The sequence below is a fragment of the Pollicipes pollicipes genome, unplaced genomic scaffold, assembly GCF_011947565.3.
Source record: "Pollicipes pollicipes isolate AB1234 unplaced genomic scaffold, Ppol_2.1 Scaffold_4219;HRSCAF=4965_pilon_pilon_pilon, whole genome shotgun sequence".
NCBI classification, from domain to species: Eukaryota; Metazoa; Arthropoda; class Thecostraca; order Pollicipedomorpha; family Pollicipedidae; genus Pollicipes; species Pollicipes pollicipes.
In genome coordinates, this window is record NW_023596448.1 from 18,218,760 (window position 1) to 18,231,619 (window position 12,860).

The 12,860-nt window shown below is 55.4% G+C and overlaps 1 protein-coding gene across 4 annotated transcripts in view; it reads left to right on the plus strand.

The window, feature by feature from the left end:
• The window catches only part of LOC119095315 (uncharacterized), a 38,857-nt gene extending 26,082 nt beyond the window's left edge, over positions 1 to 12,775 (plus strand). For all 4 annotated transcript variants that reach the window (XM_037218172.1, XM_037218170.1, XM_037218169.1 and 1 more), the window contains 4 exons: positions 7,798 to 7,869; positions 8,892 to 9,029; positions 10,876 to 10,978; positions 11,548 to 12,775. In XM_037218172.1, the coding sequence (XP_037074067.1) occupies positions 7,798 to 7,869; positions 8,892 to 9,029; positions 10,876 to 10,978; positions 11,548 to 11,713 (479 nt within the window). In that variant the 3' untranslated portion in view covers positions 11,714 to 12,775. The remainder of the gene's footprint in view (positions 1 to 7,797; positions 7,870 to 8,891; positions 9,030 to 10,875; positions 10,979 to 11,547) is intronic.
• Positions 12,776 to 12,860: the final 85 nt, after the last annotated feature.

Sequence of the window (12,860 nt, forward strand, 5' to 3'; positions counted from 1 at the left end):
CCGCTCCGCGAACCCGTCGGTGTTAACCGCAGGGCTGCGCGCGGGTGCTGATCACAGGTTGTGTTGGCAGCGGGGTGGGGAAGGAAGGGGGAGGGGACGGGGAGAGGGCGCTCTGAGTGCGAATCAACAGACGCCGAATGACAGCATCTTGACCGCCGCCAGCTGTAGTCATGGACGCGTGCAGGCCGCCACCGCTGGCCGCAGCGCACTGAACCAGACGGAGCTGTCGGTGTCTGTTTTCCGCATGGTTGGTGGCCGGTGTACGGGATCCGTGCGTACCTATTTAGCGGGTGACCAGAGTCAGTGGCGCAGCCAGGAGGCGGGAGCTTTTGGGGCCCATCCCACTCTCCCCGCTGCCCTCCGCTAGAGTTCAAACTTTCCGGTAACGTTTGGCAGTTAAAGACGTCTTTTGGGTTTCGGAAACGTAAAAAAGGAGCCCTCGAAGCATCGAAATGGGACCTCGAGTCAAATAGGTCCCCGAATAAAAAAACGGGACCCCTGCAACGAGAACGTGGGGTCTCCCTGGTTGATAGGCCTTCCCCTATGCTCCGATTTCTCTCCTGGGTAAAATCCTGGCTACGCAACCAACCGGGGCACGGCTCTGCCAGCGCCTTCATACTTGGCGGTCATAGCGCGGCCCCACCAGCAGCGGTGCGCCAGGTGGCGTGTAAAAGCGGCGCCAGTGCTGGAGCGGCGAGCGGCCGGGGCTGATGATCGGCCCCGGCGCGCCGCGGTGCCACAGGTCGATGCCGGGCCGGCGAGCGTGACCCGCGCCCATTCCGTGTGCCCGATGGCCCAGCGTCGCCGGACGGTACCGGCCGGGGGCTGGCCGAACTGGCGCCGCCCGCGCCCGGTCCACGCCGGCGCCGACGGCGGCCGCCTCGCGCCCCGACGCGGCCCGCGGCCGTCGGTGGTCAGTTGGCCGCCGCGGCCAGACGTCCGGCGCTGGCAGCCGACCGGCAACAGGCTCAGCTAGCTGACTCAAGCTCAGCTGACTAACATTTCACCGGGTGCGCTACGCGTGCCCGACCGGACGTCACGCGCGACGCTTCACGCAGGGCCGCGCCAGGCGGGGCTCGGCGGCGCGCGGAGCTGTGGGGTCCGCCGACTGCTGCGGTGGTTTAAATCCTGCGGTAATTTGAGTCCTGCCGTGGTTTGAGTACTACGGCGGTTTGAGTCACGCGGTGGCTTGAACCCTGTGGTGGTTTGAGTACTACGGCGGTTTGAGTCCTACGGTGGCTTGAGTCCTGCGGTGGCCTGCGTCCTGCGGTGGCCTGAGTCCTGCGGTGGCCTGAGTCCTGCGGTGGCTTGAGTCCTGCGGTGGCTTGAGTCCTGCGGTGGCTTGAGTCCTGCGGCGGCTTGAGTCCCGCGGTGGCTTGAGTCCTGCGGTGGCTTGAGTCCCGCGGTGGCTTGAGTCCAGCGGTGGCTTGAGTCCTGCGGCGGCTTGAGTCCCGCGGTGGCTTGAGTCCTGCGGTGGCTTGAGTCCTGCGGTGGCTTGAGTCCCTGCGGTGGCCTGAGTCCCGCGGTGGCTTGAGTCTTGCGGTGGCTTGAGTCCTACGGTGGCTTGAGTCCCACGGTGGCCTGAGTCCGCGGTGGCCTGAGTCCTGCGGTGGCCTGAGTCCTGCGGTGGCTTGAGTCCTGCGGTGGCTTGAGTCCTGCGGTGGCTTGAGTCCCGCGGTGGCTTGAGTCCTACGGTGGTTTGAGTCCCGCGGTGGCTTGAGTCCTGCGGTGGCTTGAGTCCTGCGGTGGCTTGAGTCCTACGGTGGTTTGAGTCCCGCGGTGGCTTGAGTCCTGCGGTGGCTTGAGTCCTGTGATGCTCGGAGTCAGGCGCGGCTTAAACGAGAGCGAACTCGCTCGTCGTGGTGTGTGCATGATACGATACGAATGCTAGAGGGTACTAGAAATATGGCGGTATGGGGGCCCTGTTGTACACGATGAATTGCCGAGGATCTAAGAACACACTGGTGGTCTAATCTTTGCACTGCTTTAATTCTCGTGCTTCTCAGGAGGCGGGAACCTCCCAGCGCGCACAATATGATTGTGTGCCCGGAAGGCACACTTTATTAGAAATGTTGTGATTCTCCGATTTATGAGCTCCGCATGGAACATTCTGATTAATACCAGTGCGGGTGCGGCTGGTCCAAACGCCTGGCTCTATATCAATGTCTACAGAGCCAGTCTTATCGATTTAACAGACCTCTACTGCCGGAAGCACTCGAGCTTTTGACAGGCTTTGCCAAGCTTTGCTCACCGCATATCGCAGGAACAGGCACAAAGCCGTCCTTTACGTAGTTCTGAGGAATTCTCCAGATCACAGTGGCACCATTCCATGAAATGTCAAGCTCCTGCAGCTGGGAATGCCTGTGCCTGGCCAGTGTCCACGCTCTGGCTTCGCTTGGCTTACAGAATAGCTGGAGCCGCCACCCCCATTGTCACAACTGCGCACCTGGGGCGAGCTGCTAGGCTTGATATATGCTGATGAGATGTTGCCTTGCATATTTCACAGACATTGTGGACATTGTGTTGAGTTAAGTTTATGGGCTTGCTTGTTTGCCTAGCTGACGCAGACGCCTATTTTTGTGGATCGATCACGCTATTGTACCCGCGTTCCGGACGCGGAAAGCGCCCGCTGGTAAAAGCACGCGACGGGAACATCATGGATTGATCGATGCTTCCATGTGCGCTGCTCCCAGCAAACCATAGACCACTGAACTAGAACGGCCAGTTAGTGAGATGGACTGTGGTCAAACGGCTTTAAAGAGCATTGATAAAAGTCATGTACAACAGTGAAAGAGCGAAAGAGGCAACCGTAAGAGAGAGCCAGGACGAGGGCAAAAGAGAGCGGGAGAGTGAGAGAGCGTAAGTGAAGGAGAGGAAGACCGAGAAGCAGTGTGAGATGGAGGCTAAGAAAAAGGGCAATAAAAAACGAGGAGAAAGAGCAAATGGAACGAAGTGGGCGGGAGAAAAAGAAAGAGAGAGAGAGAGAGAGAGAGAGAGAGAGAGAGAGAGAGAGAGAGAGAGAGAGAGAGAGAGAGAGAAGAGAGATAGGAGAGAGAGAGAGAGAGAGAGAGAGAGAGAGGAGAGAGAGAGAGAGAGAGAAGAGAGAGAGAGAGAGAGAGAGAGAGAGAGAGAGAGAAGAGAGAGAGAGGAGAGAGAGAGAGAGAGAGAGAGAGAGAGAGAGAGAGAGAGAGAGAGAGAGAGAGAGAGAGAGAGAGAGAGAGAGAGATAGAGAGAGAGAGAGACAGAGAGAGAGAGAGAGAGAGAGAGAGGAGGGCCGAGGTCGAGGTCGAAGTCGAAGGTCGAGGTCGAGGTCGAGGTCGAGGTCGAGGTCGAGGTCGAGGTCGAGGTCGAGGGCGAGGGCGAAGACGAGGGCGATGGCGAGGGCGTGTAGCTATCGCTGCCTGGCCATGTTTTCCGGTTAGTGTGTTGGTGCCAGTTTCACAAATCCATGAACAAACGTTCATCGGTTAAGGACGTATGCCATCTTTTGAGCCACAGTTCAAAAGCGTACCGTGGTCAAACTTCAAGATCAGTTATGTCTAATAATGGCACTCGGAATTACCAACGCCAACAAAATAGAATAAGGAAATTGCCAACACCAACAGGATAGAACAAGGAAATGAATTTAAATGTTTGGAGTCCAAATTACGCAGTAAACCTTTTTATCACAGCACGGCACTTCTATTTTCATTGTAGCGAGTCTGCTGCGAGCAGTCTTTGACTGTAACGGACTAAAGGTACCATTTATCAACTCATTTTACTTGCGCATAATCGACCTGAGGGCTTCGAAGGCTGTACAAGGTAACTGTGGCAGTGGTAATTAAAGATGGTATGAATGGCACGAGTAGGAATGAATGTTTGTGATTGACAAGAGGGCGGCGTGAGCCATTTACTGATCTTACTCTGATTAATGATAAGTCAATGGTCAAAGTTTGAACCAGCAGGTCACTTAAGACCACGTGATAGTTCACGCCAAAGGAGGGTCTGTGCTTACAGCCATAAACTCCTAGAGGTTAAATCAAAGCCGTAGTATAACGTTCCGTTGACTTAGGTTGACGAGGGCCCCATGATTGTGTATCTCCCCGCAAATGTATTGTTTCAAGCTTTCGTCGCATTTACTGCGCAAGCATTTTGACCAGGAAGTGTATTGCGAACTGTCACAAGCTTTTGTAGCCTTTGCTGCACAAACATTTTGACCATCAAGTGTATTGCAAACGTAACGGAACACACACATTGGAAAAGGCATAGAAATGGAAGGGTATTGCTGTCATAATGGCTAGCAGGAGTCCATTTCCATTTCTCCCGTCACAGTGGCCCCTTCAAATAAACTTTCTGAGCCATTCAGAAGGATTTCGAGAAAACAGGTATTTCAGATCAAATCGAAAGCACCTGATCTAACCGTGACTGAAAGAACACAAAAAGGTGACATGTGCCTCCTTCTAAGCTCACCGCAGTTCATGAGCCTCCGCGGCGGATCGCAAAATGTGATGGGCAGCAATTCACTCTTGCTTATGTCAAAGTGAAACTATTTCAGAGTGGAGATATTCTGACGCGTCTGATGAACAAAGCGAGCGGCTCTTGAGGTTCTATAAAGTTAACTGGTGAAGGTTGTTGTCGCCGGTATTCACACTCAGTCCTCAGCTGTTTTCGCAACACCACTCCGAAACTGATCGATTGCTCCCGTAAGTATGTACCTACGTACGTAATGCTTACTGATGCCATGCCGTTTTGGTTTTGATGGAATTGTGGCTTCGTGTGCGAGTCCAAGACCGACTTAGCACATGACATATGGTTTTGGTGTGAATGAGCCACGTTTACGCTACATGATAAGTACACTTGTCTGGCTATTTATATCATATTGCTACCAAAGACATGCGAATGCATCACACACAAGGTTGTGCGCCATGCAGATTGGTTGTACAAAACAAGAAGTCAAAAATATAACTGAAGCCTCCTGGTTTACGTTGGCTTTTCATGAAAATATCCCTGCGCAGTAGTGCGGGTTCTCAAATTTGGGCTGCGGGGCCGGGCGGATTTCTAAATGCCTCAAAAAGTGTGAGCTATTAGCGAGGTCAGTATAAAGAAGCGTCAGTATAGCGAGGATTCCGTTGACGGGTGCGGCGGCTGGCTACGCTGCTGGCCGGTGATTGGCTGAACGGAGCCTGTCTGCTGCGATGCTGTGCCGCCACGCACCAGCTGACTCCGCGCGAGGGGCCCGCTCATTGGCTGCGCAACGAAGCGACCGCTGCGGGGACGACCCCGCAACGGGACTCGGTCAGTTACGTGGGTGTGACGTCCGCGCTCCCCTGAGGGGTGGGGCACGAGTCGTGACCCACCTTCGGCCGGCTGTGGGGCGGGCGCGACTGATTGTCAGGGGGCTGGCTCGGTCATGAGTGGCGGCAGGTCATCCATCAGGACCCGTGCGTGGACAGAGCACGTTTCTCCCACCAATGACTGCCCGCATGCCGCCGGCGTATTCCTGGCGCGTAATCACGCCCCCCCCCCCCCCTCCTCCCCTGCCGTCGTGCCAGCCGTGAGCGGCCGCCGCGTTCGACTGACGGTGGCGCCGGCTGAAAGCGGACCGCTCGGCCCGCGGTGTTCGTTTTGTTTTTAACGACCTTTGTAGCTGCCTTGGTCGTTAGGGCTGCCGTCCGTCAGGCTGATCGTATAGAAGAGACGGAAACGCAGCCAGCTGGTAATAAATCCCGGGCCAACACACACGGGCTCAGGTCAAACATGCTCTGTAAACAGGAGTGCATAATTCATTATGACAGGTGATGTGGAGACAGTATTATTTGCTTTTAATATGTCCCCGTGTCCCAACAAATTGTTTAACTTTACGCCAACCAGTTAGGTCAACTCTGTTGGCTCAGCCCCCAACCGATTTTAGAAAGTGACACTTTTGGCTAAAAGCATTTTCCATCGCAGTTCGAGTCGTCCACCGGCTATCGTTTTGGCGACACGGAAGAGATAACCTGGCTTTCCGGAGTCTCTTTGGGGGACAAGGAGGGATAGATGATATATTGGTCCCCTTCAAGGCGGAGGAGGACCTCTGACCCGGGAAGTGCGGCTGGATTGCCGCAGCGTCCTCATCGACGTAAAATGGTTCGTTATCACTGTGGGGGTCCAATAATTGTCAAAGGGGCTCCAGTTCGGCCTAACGGACCCGTGGATGAAATGGGGCGGAGGCCCCGTTTGGAAGTGAAGCCCCTTTCTGACACTGGCCCTTCTATTGCCTCATTGTGAACTCTCATCGCAAGTTATCATACCATTTTTTATTATCGGAGGCCCTGGCCAGCGTGTGAGGCCATCTGGCATTCAGGGTACCGCCTGTGTTCCTGTTCAACAAATCTTCCACTGGCCGATTCAGTGTTCCTTGCAGACACAGGACACCTGCCATTTACTGTGAGCCCCTGACCGGCACAGGGCCCCCGGCCACTGCAAGTATCGAGCAGCGGCCTTGTCCCTGCTTGGGAAATGGGCCGCTGAGACTGAAACTGATACGAAGCCGGCTATGCGTTACTTGCGGTGCTTAACCAATAAAGAAGCCTTCATCGACTCAGAGAGCCCTGATCGGCACCAAGTCCTCTAACAGGCATTTGAATCCCTGGTTTTGCGGGCTAGTGCCCCTTGATACGACTTCAGGTCAGCCCTTGGAACCGCCAAATGGGGGCCCTTGATCGTAAGTCCCAGTCGCCCTTCGGGCACCTCAAAACCTAAATGGGCGGGGGGGGGGGGGGAGAGGCATTGTGCCTCTTTCTCGGAGGCAAAAACCTTTGGATTTCGGACTTTTCATGCTAAAATTGTTTGTTTTCTGTGCGCAGTTCCAGAAGGCTGGGTGTGGGCGTGATATACCTGCACGGAGCCCGTTCCTTTTCTCCAAAATGTGGTAGATCCTGTCATTTGGAGTTGAAGTATATCGGACTATATATGGCATCATGAGTTAAATTTGGCTGTCAAGTACCATCAAAATCACACACGACAGCTGGTCCCAGGGTTAGTTGCGGCAAGCCGGTTTCCGTCAGGTTGAAGTCCAGCCTAGGTTGTGACCAGCTGATGGCTAATGTCCGATGCAGAGTTTTTGTTTGGACTAAACTAGAGGGATACAATATATTTTACATTCGAAATACGTAAAGAATGTGATGCACAAGTCAAATAAGTGTCTCAAGTGCAAGAACCAAGGGATTAAGGACACAAAACATACGGCGACGTTGACATATACAAATTCATTGGTGCATATGCGGCGGCCGCTATATGCCGCTAATGCGCGAATAAAATCGCCGTCTTGAAGATATCGGACGCTGTATGTGGATGTATTTACCCAGGCCAGTAAATGCGAGCAGACGCACGACACCAGCCAGCACATGTGGAGCTTTCAGCAGCTGAGTAAGTTCCTTCTGCTTTCACGGGAGAGCTGCCAACCAATGCGAAAGGCCACTGACCCATCAGGATTCGCGGTAGTGCCCCGGCAGGTTGACATATAGGGCTCGGCCAGGGCGCAAGGCGCTCCGGGCAAACGGGAAAAATCTACGACCAATGGGAAAGGCTGCAGAGCGATTAGGAATGTCTCTGCATGTGAACATATAGGGCCCCGACAGCAGCACCAGCGCTAACTGAAGGCGCAAAAACTCGGCCATTACCATTACCGATCTCCGCGACATGAACGTTGCGCAACTGTGCACGTTTCCCACCCCGCCGCGGCCCTGACGCTGTCAAGGTTGAGTCGCCAATTTTGACACCGAGTCGACAGCTCTGGCGACTGTGACAACTCATGACGATGTGTCTCCGCTGTTCCAGCGTCATGCCGCTACATGCGGGTCAAGTTCCTGCCGAACCTGTCTGATGACGACCCGCGCAACGTCATCATCGGTACAGGGAGCGATCGCCGCTGATGCCGCGCTCACAGCGTAGTGACGTCACTGGTCCCTCAAATGACGTCACTGTCCGTCGCTGAATAACAAACGTCAGGCGCCATCACCGCCGTGGGCGTAACCACGCCTGGAATGCTGTTTAGTTCCATTTCAGTTTTGGTTTAGTTTTATGTGGTCAGTCAAAGCACGGACATAGTCCGGTCTGCCCAAAAACTTACGGACGTCTGGACCCACCGACCACATTGCTGGTTACACCCAAGGTCACCCCTAGGGTCACGTCACGTCACATGACGTTACTGGCGTGACAGACACGTCATATGACGTCATCGGCTCGTCGAACCATGCCACGCTTGTCGGTGTTATATATATATATGCTTGTGACAATGCTTGTGGTGCGAACTATTTTCTTAATTGGAAGTACGCTGTTATCATCCGCTTCCACCTCACGCACTGCTCGCCACATGCGGTTCAAATGAAATCTCACGGTAGCCTTCTGGCATTGCTCCCCAGCATGGGTGTATAGAAACATGCGGAAAAACTTAAATACAACACACGCCGCCGTGTGCAAACCTGGCGTCAAGCCTTGCCGTTACGGACGGTGCGTATCGTGCGATCGCCGTGTCTTGATATAGTTCTTGCGTGGTCTGTCGTCAGAGACGGCTATGTCTCTCGTTTGACTTTCGAAACCGTCGCAGTGTGCTGAGTGGTTGGCGTGCTGCCATGATGTGTTGCATGTTTATTTATGCCACTATCCCTGCGGCTCGTCAGTGGAAACATGGAAACGGCTCTCCCGGTGGTGCGGGCGGGAGACGGGAGGGGGTAAAGCCCACTCCTCGGAGTAGGCTTTAGCCCTTTCAGCTTAGCTCAGCTCACGGCTGTGCTGAACTGAGCTGAGCTGAGCTTAGCCGAGCCGAGCCGAGCCGAGCCGAACCCGAGCTGTTCAGAGACCAGTGACCCGTTAGAAACCCCGAGCTCTGCTGCAGAGCCGCGCGCTGACGTCACTGGACCTCGTCTCCTCAGCGTACCGGCGCACCTGCCTAGGCTTCAGCGTCATCTCGTTGCTGCTGCTGGCGCTCTCCATCTTCTTCTCCGGCTACACCTTCCGCGTGCGGCGCTACACGTTCAAGCGCGTCGCCGCCTGCCTCCACTTCATCGTGGGTGGGTGGCGCGTCCTAGTGTGGGTGGCGCGTGGGTGGGTGGCGCGTGGGTGGGTGGCGCGTCCGGGTGGGTGGCGCGTGGGTGGGTGGCGCGTCCGGGTGGCACAAACTGTCAAAGCTTGGTCGTACAGATGAAGTTTGAAAACGTTGCTGGGAGTCACCTGTGACGTGATAGAAGCCAACAAAGGCGTAAGAGAAAAAAAAGGAGTCTGGGTTAACACGTCATGCATGTATGCCCGTACGCGCCATCTCTGCAGGGTTTTTGTGTGCTTTCCGGGCACCGCGGTTTTATTGAGTAGGCCTTCCTGCAAACCTTCACAGCTGTCTCGCTGGTGCCGCCGCCAGCACCCCACGCACGGAGCGCGCAGGCAGAAATCCGCTGTCCGCTGTGCCAGCGGGGGCTATATCGAGCCACCCGGCACACATGTGGGCAATCAAGTCCATCAAACACTGCGGCTTAATTGGTTGCTGTCCAATTATTGGCAAAGATTCACACCGATACAGGGCTGAGGTGACCGAGTGAGAGGCGGCACCAGCCGGCGAAAAATCAATGGTTGCCAATGCGACCGACCCAGTGAGGCAGCAGTCACGTCAAATGCGTAAAACACTGTACTTCTCACATTTCTAGTGGTCGCGTAATGATCCCAGCCCGATGTGGTTTTTGAAAATGAAACCGAGACTCGCACTCCTTTTAGAAATTGGTGCCTGGTAACCGTTTGCGCTGTAAACAGGTCCATTTCGCTAAACACAAGTAGCCCCTGTAAATAAGTACATGTCGGTGTAATTACGTGGCTCGATCTGTACTCTTGCACTCAAAACGCGCAAAAATGTTAAAAGTTGTGGATTTGCATTGACCAACGGCTTTGATGTCAGGGCTAACAGATGTCTCCCGCATCTTCATGCGCTCTGACGTATTGGTTATCAAGACTATTTATTGGTTATCAAGACTATTGTGTCATGTACGCTTTTTGACCAACGGGTTTTATGTCAGCCGGTATGCGCACTGTGACAAACGTCAAGGTGGTATTTTCGCCCTAAGAAGCGGACTGCACTCCAACTTCATAGCGCAGCTAAAAAGGACTTCGCCCCATTCCGCCAACCAATTTGCAGCTGATGGAATGGCCTGTGAACCGCGCGGCTCCGGGGCTAATAGCGAGCAGTGACGGCCGTTTGTTTGGTTGTTTGTTAGCCCGTCTGTCTTGGCGACTTTGTGCGAAGCGGATCCTGCTCCAGCTGGAGCCGGGCCAGGTATGCGACGGTCGCAGGCGACATACTTACGCACGGCTCTTGATCTGGTTCTAGTATTATCCCAGCACACCGCGGCTTGTTGCCGCAATCCCAGGACTGAGTCCTCCCAGGACTGAGTGAAATCCTACTGTGATTTCACCGCAGTCCGAGGACAAGTTCTCCTATCCCACCGCACCCTGTGGACCGAGTCATACTACTCCCTACGGCCGTCCGGGGATCGAGTACTCTCATCCCACCACCGTCCGGAGTCCGAGTACTCTCATCCCACCGTCGTCCGGGAATCGAGTACTCTCATCCCACCGCCGTCCGGGGATCGAGTCCTCTCATCCCACCGCAGTCCGAGAAACGAACAATTCGCTTGCCACTGCCGTCTGAGAGACGCACGTGCTCGTGCTCATATCACCGGAGGACAGTCTTCCACATCTCGCTTCCCTCCGATAACGCTCCTGCCCGTCCCCCAGCGGCCTGAGAACCGAGGAGCTGAGGGTCCTGAGCCCCGAGGACCCGGCTCTTCGCGTCTCGCCGCCGGGCTGTTGTTTCGCCATTAGCGGGGTCAACTCCGACTGACCCCAACAGCTGACACATCGCTTTGTCGCCAGCCGGGGTTCAGCTGGTGGTGATTGAGGTGCACGCGACGTCATTCCACTACCAGAGGATGCGCATGCCGTCAGTCGTTCCAAAGCGCTGCGATTGGGATTACGGGTTCGTGTGAAGGCACCAGAGCGTGCTCTGTGATGAAAAGTTGTGACGTGCAGTGGCTGTTGTTCTTTCGAGTCTGTGCAGCTGTAGTTTTTGATTTTTAGACATTACTGCATGGAATACTGGATTTTTCCAGTGCAGTTGCAGTTTTAATCAATCACAAGATATTTCAAACGGTGCTACAAGGTGTAAATTGTTTCCCATTTAGACCGACGGGCAGTAGTCATGATCTGATATCGAACGTGGGCTGCGACACCCGTGACCTCGAGAGCATGGATCGTGGTTGTAATCGTAATTGGGTTGACCGACGACTTGCGCTTCACACACAGCCTTACAAACGAGAAAATTAATGGTAAGCGGTCTTTAGGACAGCCAATATCATTTCGTGCAAGCATGGCTGCAAGGGGCGCGGAATGTACATGGGGCTTTTGTTTCGTTACTTTTTCACCTGTCGCGTGCAACGACTATATGCAGGTTCAGCCCGGTAAGCCGTTTTTGAGTCGGACACCAGTGTAGTCAAAACGTACCAGTTGGGGCGTCACGCTTCAACGGAGCTGTTCGCACGTCCGCAGCGCCAGCTTCGTACTCGGCTGGATATGCTTCATCATCAACATGGTTGCCGGCGTCATCTTCCTCTACGCGTCCGGCAAGAAGAAGAAGCGGCCCGAAGGCGACCAGCAGCGCGACCAGGAGGAAGAGGACGACTTCGACGACGAGCCCCAGATCATGGGCCGCTGATGACGTCAAGGCGGTGACCGTGATGTGATGACGTCATCGCGTTGGCCATGATGTGATGACCTTACCTCGCTAGTCACTGCGGGCGTTGCACAGTCGCTACCGAGCGCTAAGATCATCCAGGTGTGCTGACATCGTCATGCCGTGACGAGGCCACAAACGGTCATGACATAGGATGACGTCATGACCGCTATGACGTCACTATCGGATGACGCCGCCGATGACAGCGCCGCCCGGCCCCGTCCACTGAGCTCCGACGCGTACCCCTCCGCGTGGTGCCGCCGCCGACGGCGCGGCTTTTCGCATATTCCACCGGGCGCAGCGTTGGTGATCCACACAACCGCGTGGTTGGCAGTTCGGCGCACCAGCACACGCGCATTTTGCGAGGAGGCCCGAGCCGGAGATCCGCAGCCTGGACAGTGAAACACCCGCCGGCCGCGTGACCCCTTGTGAAGGGGTCAAACCCGGTGCGTTCTCCACTGTGGGACGCCGCTGTCGCATTGCCGTTCCATCGCGGTCTAGATTGCGCGCGAGGAGGGGCGCGCGTGCTGCGGTGCCCGCTGCAGGTGATCGCCCGCGTGTGTCGGCCTTTGATGTGTGGAGCTGCTCACGAGGCGGACTGGCGCTGGCGGCGGTCGGGCAGGCGGACGCGGGCGTGTGATGCCCGCCCGGCGCCGCGTGTGCGCTCGCTCCCGGCGCCTGTGCAGGTTTGGAGCCGCGACTCTGACGTGCACGTTGAACGGTCTGCTGAGTGCCCAGGCTGCGTCGGCGGTCGTCCAGCACGTTTGTTTGAAGGCGACAGAGGTGCGGGTGCTGATGCGTGTGCGCCAGTGCCTTCTGAACCACAGCGAACGGCAGCAAACCCCCTTCACCATTTGCGCTGTGTGGGTACGAGTATTTGCGCACGCTGTGATGCGTGGATTTCGTATCCGCCGCCGACTTCATACTCAAACCCTGTCCCGGTGTCCCTTTGAACGTGTGGACAGCTAACCCCTGGATTTGTACGAAAAGACGTGGTAAAAAGATGGTCGACTGTGCTGGCTGTTCAATACAGGAGCGGGAAGGGGGCGAAGGCACTTTAATATGTGAAACACTAGAACGGGAGAGCCAAGTTAGGCACTTGCACTGCACTTGCACGGCACCAACTTCA